This window comes from Aedes aegypti, chromosome 1, assembly GCF_002204515.2.
Source record: "Aedes aegypti strain LVP_AGWG chromosome 1, AaegL5.0 Primary Assembly, whole genome shotgun sequence".
In the NCBI taxonomy this organism is placed as follows: Eukaryota; Metazoa; Arthropoda; class Insecta; order Diptera; family Culicidae; genus Aedes; species Aedes aegypti.
In genome coordinates this window covers 111,350,941-111,368,727 of record NC_035107.1, presented here as the reverse complement: position 1 = coordinate 111,368,727, position 17,787 = coordinate 111,350,941, and the positions used below count along the sequence as shown (strand labels likewise).

The 17,787-nt window shown below is 37.8% G+C and overlaps 1 protein-coding gene and 1 long non-coding RNA gene across 2 annotated transcripts; one reads left to right on the top strand and one right to left on the bottom strand.

The window, feature by feature from the left end:
* Positions 1–3,016: 3,016 nt before the first annotated feature.
* LOC110674476 lies at positions 3,017–3,564 on the bottom strand. Its single transcript, XR_002498898.1, has 3 exons — positions 3,394–3,564; positions 3,261–3,330; positions 3,017–3,197 (listed from the first exon to the last, which is right to left on the bottom strand). It is a non-coding gene; the product is annotated as an uncharacterized LOC110674476 (long non-coding RNA).
* A 1,331-nt stretch (positions 3,565–4,895) lies between these two features.
* LOC5579374 (protein-L-isoaspartate(D-aspartate) O-methyltransferase) lies at positions 4,896–6,905 on the top strand. The gene is made up of 5 exons (XM_001647629.2): positions 4,896–5,194; positions 5,273–5,415; positions 5,477–5,714; positions 6,261–6,642; positions 6,696–6,905. Exons 1-4 carry the CDS (start codon positions 5,140–5,142, stop codon positions 6,506–6,508), a joined length of 684 nt encoding a protein of 227 aa, XP_001647679.1. The 5' UTR covers positions 4,896–5,139; the 3' UTR covers positions 6,509–6,642; positions 6,696–6,905.
* The last annotated feature ends 10,882 nt before the right edge of the window (positions 6,906–17,787 follow it).

Below are 17,787 nucleotides of genomic sequence, written 5' to 3'. Positions count from 1 at the left end.
AGAACGACAATGATCATCAGCTGATTTTCCGCTACTGTTTTTTTTAAATCACAATTGTTATTTCTTTCCGTGCACGCGCTCGGGAAATGAATCTGGCCATGGTGCAACAACCGCGCTACATTCGATGAATCCTATGCGACAAAAATTGTCGGCGCTATCCGTCAAATTCGCTCACCAAAGCTATTTTGGTGACTTTAACATCACAGCTATGCACAAATTTGCTGGTGGAAAATACTGCCATATGATTTTGCTGGGAACAGCTGATCTTTGTTTATATTTTCCACCAGCAATTTTTAAGTAGTGTTGGTGACATGTACCGTGTATGTACACGAACGCAGAAACCACTATTCCCTTCACTGAATGCACTGAAATAAATCGATCCGAATATTTTATTAGAAATTCCATATCCATTCAACTGTATCTATGTTGCATGAAATTCATGTGGATTCATATCCGTGTCATCTGTCAAACATTTTTGATTCAACAGTGGCTTAGTGAATATAGGCCTATTCACATGACGTTCCAAAACAGCTGATCGGGAAGCTGTTTGACAGTTCTTCTATGAAAATGGCAGCCTCGTGTATGCACCGGTCCTCCACTGATGTAAACATATGCATTTGACCTGTCAAATGAAAAGGCCTATTATCGTCACTGGCCAACATTGTTGTTATATGCATTGAACATATTCTGGAGCTCGATGTGAAAAGGTCGTAAGTAACAAAAGTAAAAATATCGCATTTATTTCACCATTAGGTAGATTCTATTCAGCTTATCATGCTGGTAAAGTATCATATCGATATCATATTTCTTCTAAAATAAAAAAATAAATTGACACTTTGACGTAATTAACAAAAATAAGGAATAGTAAAAATTTGTTCATTCGTCCTATTGCGCATAAGGTCCAATGTAGCAAAAACACCAAAATTAAAAAAAACGCGTATTTGACCTTTTTTCTTTCATCTTGGGTTTACAAAATCCCCCCATAATCAAAACCTGCTAGCTCAACACAGTTAACCATTTATATTGAGATGTTGGCAAACAGCAGAGCAACACTTGGTGCTGTATCGTTTCCTAGGAAATCAAGTTGCAGCGTTTCCGATTGTTTGAAAGACCTTAGGGAAAGGTTTAAGGATCCACTCCGTGACAATTTGCACTCTTCGTTCAACTTTGGTTTAATTTTCGGCCTTTAGCATTACTGCAGAAGTACTAATGATGCCTTATGAATGTTCCTGCAACGATATAACATATACAATGAATCCATTATCCATCCGACAAACCCATCCATAATCGCTTCCGTTGCATTTTTTCTACAGTAGACATTCAACGCAGATGGGGATTTGCTCTGAGCAACATCGCTGATCGCATAAATCGTTTGCCAACTTCACGAAATACATACCTTCATGCAGAAAACTTCAGAAATTCTTTGAAATTCTCTATTTTTGTTTACAACGGTGGGTCGTATGTACTTCACTGGACACCAATCAGTCCGATCGTACTTTGACGTATGGACATTTTCAGAAGTCAAACGTCTGAACGTACCTGTTCGAAGTGCAGCGGTGACTAGCGTTAGGTCGTATCGATTAGGTCGAATGAACAACAAACAATGTTATATCGACGGAAAGCTTTTTTATGATCATAAATCAATAAATTGAGTGTATTTTCATGGTTTTGTTCGATAGTTTATTGAAGGGGATTTCATTTTGTGTCTTAATACGTATATTGAACACTTTTGAGCTATTTGCTTGAAATAGGAATTGAATTTTGTTTGAGAAACTTCATGGAGAGTTATCTCAGATAGTCAAAAATGTCACATTCGACCTTTTCAAATCGAGCTCCAGATATATGTCAATGAGAATATATACTAAGGTGTGGAAGAAGAAGCAACGGCTATGTATTAGTAAAGAGAAAAAATGTAAACAAAAATAACTACGTCACTAATTTACACGGCTTCTTATGGCAGCTCGCTTCTTTGTAGTTGTGAAACATTTTGCATTGTACATGGATATCACGCCCACTACATGTCTTCTTCCTCACCTCGGTATATATTCTCATTGGATATATGTAACCGGTACATGTTTCGGACATAATTTCGACGGATTCAATATACGCTCTTTTCAAATGTTGAACTCGAGATGTTTGTTTGTGATCAACCCGGTGCTAGGCAGCCATGTTTTCGTGGTCAGCATCAAATTAAAGAGCAACAACTTACATAGGCCTAATCATACACGGAGAGAAATAATTAGTAGTTACAACCAATAGGGTCCTAAAGCCCTGTCTCAATTGTAGTACCAAACGCTTCAGTTTAGGGCAGAAACACATGTTTACTCAATTTTTAAATGATTTTCATTGGTTTAAGTACAAAAAAACATATTTCTATGATTTAAGAGATTTTGTCACACCCTTTGGTTTAAACTCAAATGTTGGGTATATTTTGTTTTCCGTGTCCCTTCCGAAATGTCAGATAGGAACAACCCCAGTGTTAAAACCATATGCCCTGTGGCATTTTTGTCGAAAAAGTGAATGTCAAACAAGATCACAAGTGTCAAGGTTCATATTTGGAACCATTTTTAAAATTGGAATTTAAAAATGTTATAGCCGTTATTTGAGCTGGAAAACTTGCTAAAGTAGTTGTAATAACATGCTCTTTCGTATTATTAAATAAAAACAAGAATTCATTAAACATTTTAGGACCCGATTACTAGTTTATTTCAAACGAAACTTTAGTTTGAAATATGCACAAACAAAATTTTGCTTTAAATCAACAAAATGCACCGTTTGAAACAAACTAAGATTTCATGTTGTTCGTTCCACTACATTCTAGATAACTTCAACAAATCTTTGTTTGAAACAACCAAACCATTTGTTGTTTCGTATGACATTTGTTGAAACAAACAAAAATTTAGGTTGTTTCAAACTAACAACAGTGGTTTGGTTTAAACAAGAATCTATTCAAAATAAACAAATTTGCTGGTTGATTCAACCAATTTTTTGTTTGAGATGAGGTGCAGATCGGTTTTATTGATGAAAACAAAAATCTCACATGGCGTATTATTTATTTAGGTTTTTGCAATACATGTATTCTAAGATAAATTATTGAAATAATTGAAACACCAGGCTCTTCATATCGAGCGAAAAGCTGCACGCCGTTTTCCTCCAAAAATTACTAAATAGCGTCATGGTTAGTCACTTTCTCCAGTCTGAAATTATATTAACATTATTTTTATTTGCACGTCCAAGAAATATGAGAAAATGTGTCTTACCTCTCTGGTGAGCAATTCGAAAGAAAAATAAGGCGTCAGCAGCAGCATTTCTTGTTCGTTGTCATAGAATCTTGAAAAAACAAATAAAAGTATTGAATAAACGATATATAGAATAAGTTATAACTTAAATTACCTTCACACGCAACTTTACTTGAAATGCTTTTCATAAAGAATAAACTGCAGTTACTTATTATACATTTCAGCTGACTAATCTTGCTTTCGCAGAAAAAACACATGAAGTTGGTTTATCACAAACTAAAATTTTGGTTGTTTCTAACTCAAATAAAATCTTAGTTTGATTCAACTTACTGTTTTGGTCGAACCAACCCAGGCCCCTGACAACCATATATCGATACACAGTGTTCTTCGTAGCCAGGATGTCCCGGGCGATAAGTGAATATCGCCCACTGTCAGTTGTAAGAACTGTGAAAATAAAGACCATTGTTTTGTTTAATTGTTTGTTATGGTTTGATTATCAGTTTTTGATATTGTTAAATCAGCTAATAATGTGCCAAAAAGTTGAAGCACATTCAACATTTTAATGGTTTTGGAAGGAGAGAAAACATTGAAAGGCACCCTGCAAGCCTTCAAGCAAGCAATCAGTTATTTTATTGCGACACTTGCTCGATTACGGATCATAAACATTAAACAAAACTTCGCATCCTGATTGCACTCTCGATTCAATTTACCCGTAAATGGGTAAACACATGGAGATATTGACTACGCTAGAAGTCGTCCCGTACCATGGTCCTGAACCAACCCGTTATTCTTTATTGATGCTTATAGTTAACCAGAGAAATAAATAAGCCAAATTATAGTAAAATCAAACAAGCCGTTTGTAGAAACGAACTAAAAACTTAGTTTGAAACAACAATTATTCACATTACAAGAACACAAAGATGTTATGTTGAAACAACCTAATAAACAAATTAGTTTCAAACAAAACAATGAGTTTGGAACAAAAAATTTCAGATTAAAAATAACAAAATTGTCAGTTTGAAATTCAACAAACATTTTGGTTGTTTCAAACTAGGGTGTTTTTTCTCCGTGTATTAGGGAAATTTTCCTCCAATACAAAAATGCGTTTCTAGCTAATCACATCAACACAAACTGACTTGCTGTAATGCAATCCAATAGTTTGCAACCGTTTGTTTGTTCGAATAACTATTGTTATGCGGGAAAATATTTTTTTCGGAGAAAATGATTTCGTCATCATCGATTGTTAGCCCTCGAACGGTTATTTGTTTACAAACATTGAGCTGTCAGTGGGAACCACTTCCCAGTGGGAACCAGAGATGTTTGCTCGTTATTTTTCAATGGGGTTGTATGGGCGGTGTCAGGAGCAGGGGGGGTATACGCAACGAGGTTTGCCTACCGTACATGTTTTGTGGGTGTATTCGTTTGGCTCACAACGCTGCTAGGCATCCCGCTGTTTGAGTGTTGAAATGCATCAGCATTTGCTGTCTGGCATGGCCCGCGTTCGACCTGTGCTGTTTGGGTCGCCCCGTGTGAGAGATGATGCTGTTTGGGACGGCCCGCCCGAGAGATGATTGTTAGGCGAGCTTTGTTTGTAGTTGACAGCCGTACACCCACCCTGGTCAGGAGGCTGTTTGTGATCGCTTTCCTTTGTTTTGCTTTCTTTTCTTTTTTAACGCTTTGACAGCTGTTTTTGCGTTAAGTCGGAATTGCAAAATTTGCTGCGAAAATTCGATAAAATTGCAAAATTTTGTCTTCTTTCGTTGGATTTTCAACTTCCAAAAGTTTCAAATTAGTGTGATAAACCCCCTAAAGGCACAATCAAATCAAAACGACACCCACCGCAAGGGGTTACCTTCGGATTGTCTGCAGTTTGTGCTTGCTTCTGGGAACGACAACTACAATGGCCTGGCGCTCTCGGGGACTTACCAATGCAGACCTAATCCGTCAGCTGCAAGGTAATTATGCCTGATATGCACTAATTTAGGCTTAACAATGAAAATATTGTTCCTTATATGGTTCGCTATACCTTTCAGAACACGGAATAATTAAAAGTGAACGAGTCGCTCAGGCTTTGATAGCAACGGATCGCAAGCATTATGTGGCCAGCAATTTGCAACCCTACTTAGATGCCCCGCAACGGATTGGCCATGGGGCCACCATCAGTGCCCCTCATATGGTGAGAACCTAAAAAATGTACCTAGTTGTAGTATTGTATAAATTTTCCAATTCATTTTTAGCATGCATACGCTTTGGAGCTTCTTGAACCAAATTTGAAAAGCGATAGTAAAGTGCTGGATGTGGGTTCCGGTTCCGGATATTTGACGGCATGTTTTGCCCGCTATATCCACCAGAAGCAGGACGCAACCGGGTATGTGGTCGGGATAGAGCATCATCCCCAGCTGGTCGAACTGGGACGGTCAAACATAAAGGCAGATGACGAAAGCCTAATCGACACGAAGAAAGTTATTCTCGTTGGTAAGAAAATTATTTTCCTATTGAAGCTATTGTATTGTATTGTACATTTGTTTTTTTTTACGGTTTGAAAGTTCTGACTTTCGAGGCTCGTTTTAATAAGTATTTTCCATAAATATCTATGCAAATTCATAATGTCCAACTGCTTTAGACGTCGCTTCAGTAGTTTGACGATTTCATTTGATGATTTGACTTTTCTATTTATGATTTTCATGAGCTGTCCGGAATTCGGAACAAAGAGTCCGGAATATGGAGCAAAAGTAAGGAAGTGTCAGGAATAAAAATTACGAAAAACTCACACATTACTATTCATTTAAAATTATTCATGTTGCGGAATCAAAATTTTCACCCAACATTCGAAAGTTAATCGTTTTGAAAGCTCGATAGCGCGAAGAATCATACAGAATTACTTTTTTTATATGCTTTTTAATGAGTTGTACTTCATTGAGGCCTCAAGTGTCCGTAATATGAATCAAAACGATATATGGATTTTGCGGATTTGTGGTTAGCATCCCTGTATTTCAGTACAACATTTTTTTACTTTCCCAGAGGGAGACGGTCGAAAGGGCTTCAAAGAGCACGCACCGTACGACTGTATCCACGTGGGAGCTGCTGCACCGGAAACACCTCAGGAGCTGATTAACCAACTGAAACCGGGTGGCCGGATGATCGTGCCCGTTGGTCCCGATGGTGGAACGCAGTACCTGGAACAGTACGACAAGGAATCCGACGGCAAGGTGGTCAAAACGCGCTTGATGGGGGTGATGTACGTCCCCTTGACGGATCTACACACGTGATGCCTGAGCCGCGGTGCGTTCTGTATGGCACTACGAGTGCTGCTGGTGCTGATTTTGCTGCTTCTGTTTGCCTACAGTTTGAAGAAACGTTTTTATTAGGCGGTTGTGTTTTTCTCTGAAAACATGCTTCAAAGGTATGTATAGAAGTTTATTAGATAATAAGCATTTAAGACTGTTTTCCTTGCAGAGCCCTAATCGTACGTTGTTTAGACTTAACAAACGTGTGATCTTCGAAATTTGTAATGCTGTGTTTGATTTAAATCAATTTACAAAGAAATTTATTTGAAGAAAGCGAACTGATTTCTTGATTCTTGATGTTTAGTAGTTAACACTTCGATATCCAATATCCATTTTAAAGGTACTCTATACATTAATAAATATACTGTGTGCAAAAAAAGGTTATCTAATTTAGTGGGTCCGAAATAAACCTTACTACAGCGTTTCTCAAACTGCTGTAGGTGGCTCGCGCCTAATAAGTAATGTATTGGGTAGGGGCTTTCTTCGCCTCATGGAAACGCACGCGGCTATTATGCTAAAGCAATAAGTAATGCTGAAGATGTCAGGTTTCGATTCCCGGGCGGTTCAGGTTCTTTTTGTAATGAAAATTTCCTCGCCAGAAGAACGCGGGAATATTACTGTGACCGGAGTTATTCCGGTAGGTCACAGGGTCAAGTCGGTAAAAAGAGCAATTATTTTGGGACATGCTAAGTTATCTTTATTTGTTAGCAATGACAATCATTTAAATTTGCGTAAATCATTAAGATCTGATATTCAACATTATAAATTAAGGTTTGGACCATTTAGAATGTACCGGATGTTGCCAATCGGTGTTATTGTCCTGAAGAACCTAATATAGTAGCTCAATAGAGTGACTTGAAGCAATGCGGATCATAAAATCCACTGGCAATCCTGAATATAAACCCAAGTTGTTTATTAGCTTTAACTATCACATCATCGCAATGCGGACGAAATGTCATGTGGCAATCACTCCAACCTCGTCCATGCGCTCTAAAATATGACCACAGAGGCAGTAGTCATAACGCGTAGGATTCTGTCTCCAGCTAAATGAAATTGTGCAACATTTAGTTACAGACAGCTCCAAATAATTACGGGTGCTCCAATCCTCGAACGAATTTAAATTTTGCTGAAGTACTTGGCAATCCTCTAAGCTGGCGATAATCATGAAACGTCATCCGCAAATAACAGGTGGATACCTCTAGGTATCACACGAGTCATGTCGTCAATGTAAAGGGAGAATAGAAGAGCACCCAAATTACTCCCCTGCGGAACGCCGGACTAGATTGAGAATGCTTCTGAATATGTTGAACCAATGCGTACTCTCACAGATCTGTCTGCTAAGTAAGATTTCAACCAGCGTACAACTGTTATCGACACACCCATTCTTTCCAACTTGTTCAGAAGAATTTCGTGATTGACTCTATCAAAAGCTGCTTTAAAATCAGCATAAACAGCGTCCACTTGCAAACCAGCATCCATGGAACGCGTACTTAGAGATGTAAATTCGACGGGGTTGGTTGTAACTGATCGTTTAGGATGGAAGCCATGTTGAGCACTACTAATATTATTTTTGCAGGTTTCAAAAAGAGCATTATTCATTATAATTTCGAGCAGCTTCGAATATGAACTTAAGGATGTGGTTCCACGGTAGTTGGCAACATTGCATTTATCACCTCTCTTGTGAATAGGTGTAAGGTACGATACTTTCCATCCAGCAGGAAAATTTTCTCGTTGCAGCGACAAATTAAAGATTTTGAGTAATGGCGTCATCAAAGCAGCGGAGCTTTTTCAGAGTTTTTGAGTTTACTGAGAGCATTGAGGATGTGCTCCTCGGTTATTTCGAAGATCTGAAAATCGAAACTGTTTGCTGGAACATCACGTGCGGCTTCAATTAACTGCGTTGCAGATACCATAACATGTGGGACGCACTTTTAAAATGCTCCGTGAATAACTCACATTGTCCCAAAGCTGTATTCGCCGTAGACTCTCCGAAAAACAAGTCCTTCTTCTTGACGCTTAGATCGTACAAATGACCAAAACTGTTTAGAATTGGATTTCAGATTTCTCTGCGTACGGTCAATGTAGCTGTATGACTGCGAACACGAACAAGAAATTATTGCGATACCGTAAATGTCATGCCAATTTTCTTATAATGTTAAGAATCAAACCAAAATTGTAGGGTAGTTTTATACATATATTTACTTCAAAAATCAAAAGAAAAGTTAATCGTGTAAAAGTGTAAAAGAGTGTAAAATTGAAGGCATTTCCGCTTGATGCCCTCCATCAAAGTCTTCACAGTGTCGTCCGGTACCAGTTTCTCAGTTTTGTTTTCATTTTCTTAACATGTCCTTCTTGTCTTTGACTGTCTTCTTGCTCTTCCGAAGTTCCCGCTTCATAATTGACCAGTACTGCTCTACCGGGCGCAGCTCCGGACATTTTGGTGGATTCATGTCCTTTGGAACAGAATGGACAGAATTGGCCTCATACCACTCCAGGACCTTTTAGAATAGTGGCATGATGCCAAATGTGCCAAAAATAGCGGAGCTTCGTCGTGCTGATGCAAGAACGGCAAACGCCGCTTCTCGAGGCACTCAGATTTGTAGATCTCGCCATTTACTGTGCCCTTTGTCACGAAAGGCTCACTCCTTAGTCCGCAAGAGCAGATGGCCTGCCAAATGAGATATTTGGAGACGAACTTCGACATTTTCTTCTTCTTAAATTTGTCGTCCACATCGAAATTGCTCTTGCCAGTGAAAACTCCAACCCCGGAATTTGCTTGAAATCGACTTTTATATACGTTTCGTCGTCCATCACACAGCAGCCATATTTTGTCAGCATCTTCTCGTAGAGCTTCCGTGCCCGAGTTTTAGCCGTCGATTGTTGCCGCTCATCGCGGTTTAGGAAGTTCTGTACTTTGTATGTATGTAGTCCAGCTTTCTTCTTTGCATTCTGGACGTAGCTCTGCGACATGCCGATCTTTTTAGCCAAATCACGGCTTGATACGTTGGGATTTGCTTCAATCATCCGCTTCACCTTTCCATCCATCTTTTTGTTCTCCGGTCCCGGTTTTCTTCCAGCTCCTTTGCCGTGGTCCAACGTCAACCGCTCCTGGAATCGCTTCAACACTCTGGGGACGGTGAATGGTGAATGTTCAACATTTTTCCCAACTGCCGGTGCAACAGGTCAGGAAATTCCAGGTGTTTGGAAAGAATTTGTTCTCTCGACTCGCGTTGGTTCACCTCCATTTTCGTTGAATCGAAAAACACGACTTTGAGTTTGACAGCATGTAATCAATACACATCAATGAGAAAGTGCGCAAAATTTGGTTGTTTTTTCCAATGGTAGAAAAGTTATGCCCTGTTGAATGTGTCGCAATAATTTCGCGTTCCCCCTTTATATTCGTTGCTGGCAAGCACAAAACGGTGTTTTGTAAGATCAGAGCGATTACGTCTATATTTCTTCAAAGCCGACCGTCTAAGGCGCTTAAGTTTACGTAGGCGATTTGTTGTCCACGGTGGCTTCAATGGTGGCTGCTGTCTTGGAACATGTGTTTGAATAACCATTTGCATCTGACTGTTGAAAGTTTCTACCATAATGTCTAGATTTACTTCCGATTCCAAGAATTGCCAGTCCAAAGCATGGAGAGCATCAGTTATTGAATTGAAATCCGCTCGACGAAAATCGAACCGATTACTGTCGTTCCATTGTACGAAGCGCTGCAGGACACATGGATTTCCAATTCAATCATTTCTCAAAATGTTTACACTGATGCGTTTTTTCTTAAATTCCATGATATAGTGGCCACATTATCGATTCCGGAAATTATCTGTGACTTGAAATTTGCACAGAAGCACAGCACCCAGTTCATCCGACTTGACCCAGTGACCCACCGGAATAACTCCGGCCACATGAATATTTCCGCGATCCTTTGACCACTTTTAGAAACTAGATATGTTTAAAAGTATACTTACAAAAAATATTTGAAATCCGTTAAGTATTCGCTGACCAGTGAGAGTTTTAGTATTTTTTCATTCACTTAGGCCTATACGGGTTGAATGATTGGTTATTTTATAGAAATCGTACAGTCAGAGTGAACTAAATCTTTGTACAGTATTCTTAGTCAGAGAGTCAAAACCGTTCTGTTAAAGGTTTAAATATTTTTTTAAGATTATTACATTACATTGTACTGAAGTATCACATAACTGTGGTAAAGTATTGAGCAACAATGTCCAAAAGTTTAAAAATTGCGAAGTGACAAACTTTCAACTCAAGCGTGTGCTAGAATAAGGGCGTAAGTCGCATCATCGATCCTCTCTTTTGTAAATAAAGGTGACAAGATGCAAGTTATCTGAAATTAATTCAATTTAATCGATTCATCCACGCAACCGTTACAACACGTTACACACAGAAATTGAGACGTCAGAAATTTTTCAAATGTAAACATAAACTTTTTTCAAATTTCTGAACTAAAAGCGTAGAATTTCTTCGGTTTTCCATTGTCAATCGATTGATTATACTATGGGCAAGCATATTGTACAACCAGTGCCGTGGACTTTGTCGCCAAACGATAAAAAATGCCGGGGGTCCAAAATATATACTTTGAGGGTCCAAAATGTATTGGTGTGTCCAAAATAATGAAAATTATTTCAATTATTTTCGACGTCTTTTGGATCCTACATGATCGTATGGGCATATTTATCTCGTAGAGGAAGTTTTTCTCTACATTTTGGTATGTCCTTTGACTTGGTTACGCTGTGCAATTAAATTATTGGGACAAAAATGTAAAATAACTTCTTTAGGGGGTCCAAAATACGACCGTTACCCTATTTCTTTCACTACTGGACTGCGAAGTGCTGCTTCATAAGTGCGTAAAAGCGAATTAAAGTGCGGGATTGCATCGAATCATTTCGGTGTCTTTAGCGGGGTTGTAGTTTGGACTTCGAGGAATAACCCTGCTGATGACATCGACTCGATTTGAAGCAATCCGGCACTTTTATTAGCATTTCCGCACTTGTAAAAACTTCTGCGATAGTCCAGTGGTGAAAGAAAATGTAATCCTTTATCTGTGCTATGGGGTCCAAATTACCGAGTTTATTTATTAGCACATAGATTTTTTTCGAATATATTTTCAAGTAATTTTGTTGGTACGTGGTCTGTGCCTTGGCTTGAGTCATATTAGCATAGCATAGCATAGACTGATGGATGGAACCAGAGGCGCGTCCACGTTCGAAACCATGGGTAGGGCAAACGCTGGCAAATATTTTGTGCACAGTGAAGCTAAGAAAATTTTAATCTCATGGAATCCTAGACTGGAAATTTAAAGTTACTATATTTGAGGGGCTCAAACGCAAAAGTATGTAAGTGACATTTTGGTCGATTTTGGATGAGGAACTTTTAGTGTTTCCAAGCGTTCTAACAATATTTTCAGGTGTGTTTTTCGCTCAACAGAAGATAATTTTATTTATTTATTTATTTTGTCAAGCATAGGTAGACTACATACAATAATTACAATACTTTCTTACATGCTATGGATTACTTCTATTGGTCTTTAGCTGTATTTTAAGCTGCTCTTTGGACATAGTAATGCCAATGAATTCGCAATGTACATTATACTGACGCATCATACGGTTTATTGGTCCGTTTTGAGCATAATGCGTTCTGCATGATTTTTCTGAAAATAATTTTCTTGTTCTTAAATGCCGAGAGGGTATGTAGAAGTTTAGTTGAGAAAGAAGTGCAGCAGAGTCTACACGGTTCGAAATAATGTTGTTTATTAAGAGAATCATTGCGAATTCCCGGCGTTGCTTAAGTGTTTCCAAGTTGATGAGCATGCAGCGTGCTTCATACGACGAAAGTGGCAGTACAGTCCAATTCAATTTCCGAAGGGCGTATAAAAGGAATTGCTTCTGTACTGATTCTATGCGTTCTTAATCCTTAAAAGACTGACTTGTTTTGTTTTTCTTTTGACTTCCATAAAAATTGTATAGAAATATTTATATTTGTATGAAAACTTGCTGCAAACTTCAAATTAAATATTCTTAAAACTAGTTTTTTTTTTCACTGACGCCCCATTGCTTCTAATCCCCTCATTTTCATACCAGTCGTTACCACGATCCGTCTTTACTTGGCTGGTAGCGACAGAGTGCCTTAAAATAGGAAATTAGAGACCTCTTGCCTGAAAAAGGGACCTAAAAAGTATCAAGAGGCCGAAAAAACATCAAACAGGAACCAAAAATAAAAACGAAGCCTCATATGAGCCATGAGATAAGAGTTTGATTCTTCATAGCGTCAATGCAGTCTGTTCAAGATCCGACATCTTTTTGGAATTACTTAACTTCCCCAGAAACGCCGAATTTAGTTTTGGATACCTCATAAATTCAACCTGATTTACTCAAAGGAAATGACAGAAATTGAATTTCTCCAAAGATTGTTTCAGGAATCATCAGAATTCCTTCAAAAATTATTTGTGAAATTGTTCAAAAAAGTCCTAACTTCTCTAAGATTTTATCCAGAGTGATTAATCAATCTATTTCTCTAGAAAATCCTGCAAGGTTTCCAGTCAAAACATCTTTTGAAATTCAATCAATAACTTCTCCAGAAATGCCGCCTAGAATTTTTAGAGATTTCTTATAAAACTGTCCTTGGGAATTTATATAAGATTGCAACTAGAGATTTCTCTAAAAATACCTTCAGCAATTACCTCAGAGATTTCTTCTAAGGTGTTGAGGTGTCTGGTTGCCTCAAGGGAAATGGTCAAGATTTGGTCTTTCAATAAGAAAGAAAACGGGTATTTTCACTAACAAATTTTATTCACTTCACTTGGCTCTTTTGCCAGGTCGATCGAACCTGTATGCTGCAGCGTTCCAGATGGCCCGTTGTTATAGCCCTAAACAATTGTTTGGAAATGTCAAGAAAATTGTTCTGAAAAATAAATCCGAGAGGCAGTTCTAAAGAAAATCTTGAAATAACTAACTAATCTCATATAAAACTAGTGGAAGCTTTAAAGTTACTCTGTATGAACAATGATTTCTAAAACAATGCCTGAACTCTTGAGGAAGTTTTTGAAGATGTCCTAGATAATTTGCTAAGATAATCTAAAAAAAAAACAATCGAGTCTTGGGATAGTATTTCACAGGGTTTTCTAAAGGAACTTTTCGAAAAACAAAAGTTGAATTTAAATAGAAATTTGAAGTGACCGTTGGAAATGCCGTTATAAAGATATTTGCCACAAAAAAGTTGTCGTTATAACGATTTTTTACAGAAACATCTTTAACATGATTCTAATATAAAATTCAGGAGTTAGTTCAGGATGTTCAGCGATTTTTGAACTAAATACTGACATAATCTTAAAACACAACTCCTTCGCAAGATCTTGATAGAAGTGTAATTCTTACTGGATCCTTAGTAAGATGCTCAAAAACAGTTATTCAAATGTTTTTCCGAACTAATTTTGGTAAAAAAATGGATTTTTTTTGGCCCGCCGTGCAATATTATTGCTGAAATGTGATTCGACGTTCAAAAAGATTGGGCAGGCCTGTTCTAGAGTAACAACTGGGGAATTCAGTTGAAGGTCTGGTGGGAATTCAGTTGAAGATCTGGTGGGAATTCCAGCATACCTTTGGAAAAGAAAATCAAGGTAATGCATGAGGAAATTACTGGAAATAATAGCTTTGGAGTTCTCAAGGATTTCCTGGATCAAATTCTGGAGAAGTTCTTCTAAGCATCCTTTGAAAAATCTCTGGATAAAAAATCTGGGAGAATTGGTAGAGAAATCTCTAGAAGAATTTCCTGAGAGATCCCTGTAGGAAACCCTGAAAAAATCTAAATAAAATCACAGTGATAATTTCTGAAGCTTTTCCTCGGGGAATCTGAGACGAGATTTTTGAAGAGTCTGTTGAACCCGTTATAGTCTGTGAAGGTTTCTCAGGAGCCTGTGTAATTTTGCATTAGCATTCAATGCGAGCAGAATTATTAGTTTATTGAACAAGTTTGACAAAAATAGACCAAACTCCTTGTCTTTACAGCCAGTGAGGTAGTTCTTATCTCCTAGATAACAAATTGATGAACAGCCAAAATTCTGTTAAATTGTGCAGTTTTTTTTTCTTTACATCGGAGTGAACCTAATGACAAAAGTTTTCAGAAGAATATTGAAGCCAAGCCCTTACAGTCAGTTGGTATGGGAACGGAATGTAAATGTGTAATGTTGGTAGTTGTTTCTCAGTATAGTCAGTACAGTATATCTATTTCGACACTTACAGTGATGAACTGTTCATATTTTGTTAAATCAATTCATTTCAATAATATTCCCACCGTTGTCATGATAAAATACGTTTCTTAACCTTCGGGCTGTCGCGCTGTTGTACTTTGTACAACAGTTGTGATTTATATGCTATCATTTTGCAACAAAGACATCTATCGACACCAAACCAAAATGTATTCCTCAAGAATCATCTTAAGAACAATACTCGACAGTTTTTATTTACAGTATGGCCCTTTATAATACGGTAAAATCAACAAATGTACATGAAAGTCGCAAAAATAAAACCTAAAAATAACTAAATTGAAACACTGTCAATTTTCTAATCACGTGGGGCAAGTGAAAAGTTTCTCATTAGAGATTGAATTTGTGTTTTCTCTTTAGGTACCTATAAATATAAAAGGCTCGCAATTATCATAGAACAACACAACGTGCTTATAATTTAAGAAACACTATACTCGAAGCGTTCAAAGCTATTATCATGGCAACTTCTCTAAAAAAAAGGTTGCCAAATATTACGATATTAATATGTTTACTTCGGACAGCTGATTAAAAGGAAGACGTTGATTAAAAAGTTCCAATATAAGAGAACGCACGGAAATTATGTGGAATGTCTGTGTAAAGCTAGTTCAAAACATAAAAATGGGGTGTAGATGTATCCACATAAAAAAGTTTCTAAGTACTTTATTGAAGGATTCCGTTTGATTTCTCTCGAAGAGTTATCTGACGTCATATCCGATTTTCTTAAAAAACAAATAATGAGCGATGGAAATTCTACAGAGCAGAAATGCAATTGCTGTCCCATGATGTAAGAACTAACATTGGAAATGTTGCAGTTATAATGTTGTCGAATCATTTCAAAAATCATAACTGAACAGAAGAAAATTCAAGTAACAAGAATACATTTTTCTTTGTTTACATGTTACTTATGTTATTGTTCATTGGGACGCCTTAACAAATGTTAAAGGTAATATAAATCGTGAATGTAACTGTTAGTTTTTGAATTTATTGGTCAAAACGATAACCACCTGTGGGGCATGTGAAAAGTAAGAAGACATTTTTCAAAAACTTTTTCTGTTCTTTTTTCTTCAATTTCACATAAAAATCAATTTCAGAATACTGCTTATATTTGGTGGGAGTCAAGCTAAAAAATATACAAAACCTCGTTTGTTTTAATTTAAGGTCTCTAGAATTTTAAGAATCCCAACTATGCGAAATCCATTACCCACTTGCCCCACGGTACCTTATCTCAAAATCCAGATAATATAGAAACTTGGGGTTTTTAGTGAAGTTGTTCTGGAGGTGAAGCGCTATCTGATGGTACCTCATTTAATTCGGAATTTGACCACTAGGTGACACTAGTGGGCATGAAAGTTTTACTATTGATTTGCAGATATTTAAGGATCATGACCATTTAGAAGGATGTCGTCTTCGGCAAAATTGTTTAGTAAGTTAAGGACTATCATTTTTCGAGCCAGTAGATTCAAAATTTCGCCGCTAGGCGGCGTTAGTGAGCATGAAACTTTTGTTTGCAGATATCTCAGGAGCCTGACCACTTAGAAAGATAGTGTCTTTGGCAAAGCAGTTCAGAAGCTCAAGGGCTATCATTAATTGACCCAAGAAATAGGATATTTTGACACCAGGCGGCGCTAGCAAGTATGAAATTTTTGTTTTGCGAATACTGAAGGATCTTGACTTTTTAAACAGGCACCTTCGGCAAAGTTGTTCAGAAGCTCAGGGGCTATCATTATTTTGCAAAATCTCGAACTTTAAGGATTAAACAAATAAAGAATTTGAGCTAATGAACAACTTTGCCGAAGACGCCATCTTTCTAAGTGATCAGGCTCCTGAGATATTTGCGAAACACATGTTTTATGCTTACTAGCGCCGCCTAGTGGCAAAATTTTGAATCAACTAACTCAAACAATAATAGTCCTTAAGTTACCGAACAACTTTGCCGAAGACGCCATCTTTCTAAGTGGTCAGAATCATGAGAACTGAGAAACACAAGTTTCATCAACTACCGAAAAGCTAAACATTACATATAATTTGCAATTGGATTAGATGGACAAATTGATGTGAAGATTTGCGAAAAAGTTACACGTCTTCTCAGTGAGAATCGAACTCACGACTCCCCGATCTCTAGTTGGGGCGCGTTAACCACTACGCCATGAGAGGACTCATGAACGCAGAAGTTAACCTGAATTCGATTTCAGCTCAATAATCACGTGGTCCTCTTTCGCAAAGTGCACCTCTTTCGGAAGAATTAGATGCCCATCCAAACACAACGCTTTCTATATATATCCAATGCCTAGCCCGAGAGCGCATTGTTTTTTAGGTATAGGAATAGCACACTACACTAGCCAGCAACTGCGCTGGCTGAGGTTTCTATTGTGTGGGCTTCCAATGGGTCGCGACGTTCTCAAACGACCGGTTACGGAACATGAGTCCGTTGCTCGATAAATACTTGTTTTAATTATGAATCGTGGTTTACGGCCAACCAGCCGAGTGGAAGTTTAACAACTACCGAAAAGCTAAACATTACATATAATTTGCAATTGTTTCATGCTCACTAGCGCCGCCTAGTGGCAAAATCCCGAATTTCTTGGCTATAATAATGATAGCCCTTAAGCCACAAAACAATTTTGCCGAAGACGTCATCTTTCTAAGTGGTCAGACTCCTGGGATATTCGCAAAACCAAGGGTGTTGTACAAAGTACAACGCGCGACTACTCGCGTTACAAAAATTCGCGCGACGACTGAAAGGTTAATATATTGTACATTTGAAATAAAAGCATGAAACGAGCTCACCAAATTGATCATCCATTGAATCAGCATACTACAACAAAAGCAAAAGATCATTCCGGCGACGCGTAAACTCGAACTCGATTGCACACAGAACGCGTGCAAACTAAAACGAGAAAAAACTTCGGTGACGATGCAAAAAAAAACGATTTTCTGGTGAAGATTAAAAGAAGCCCGAACTCAAAGCCTCAAAAGCACA

Excerpts from the sequence above, each read along its gene's own strand:
- LOC5579374 (XM_001647629.2), top strand. The coding sequence starts at position 5,140 with ATGGCCTGGCGCTCTCGGGGACTTACCAATGCAGACCTAATCCGTCAG. Across the intron at positions 5,195-5,272 it reads CCTAATCCGTCAGCTGCAAG|AACACGGAATAATTAAAAGT; the intron begins GTAATTATGCCT and ends TATACCTTTCAG. Across the intron at positions 5,715-6,260 it reads GAAGAAAGTTATTCTCGTTG|AGGGAGACGGTCGAAAGGGC; the intron begins GTAAGAAAATTA and ends TTACTTTCCCAG.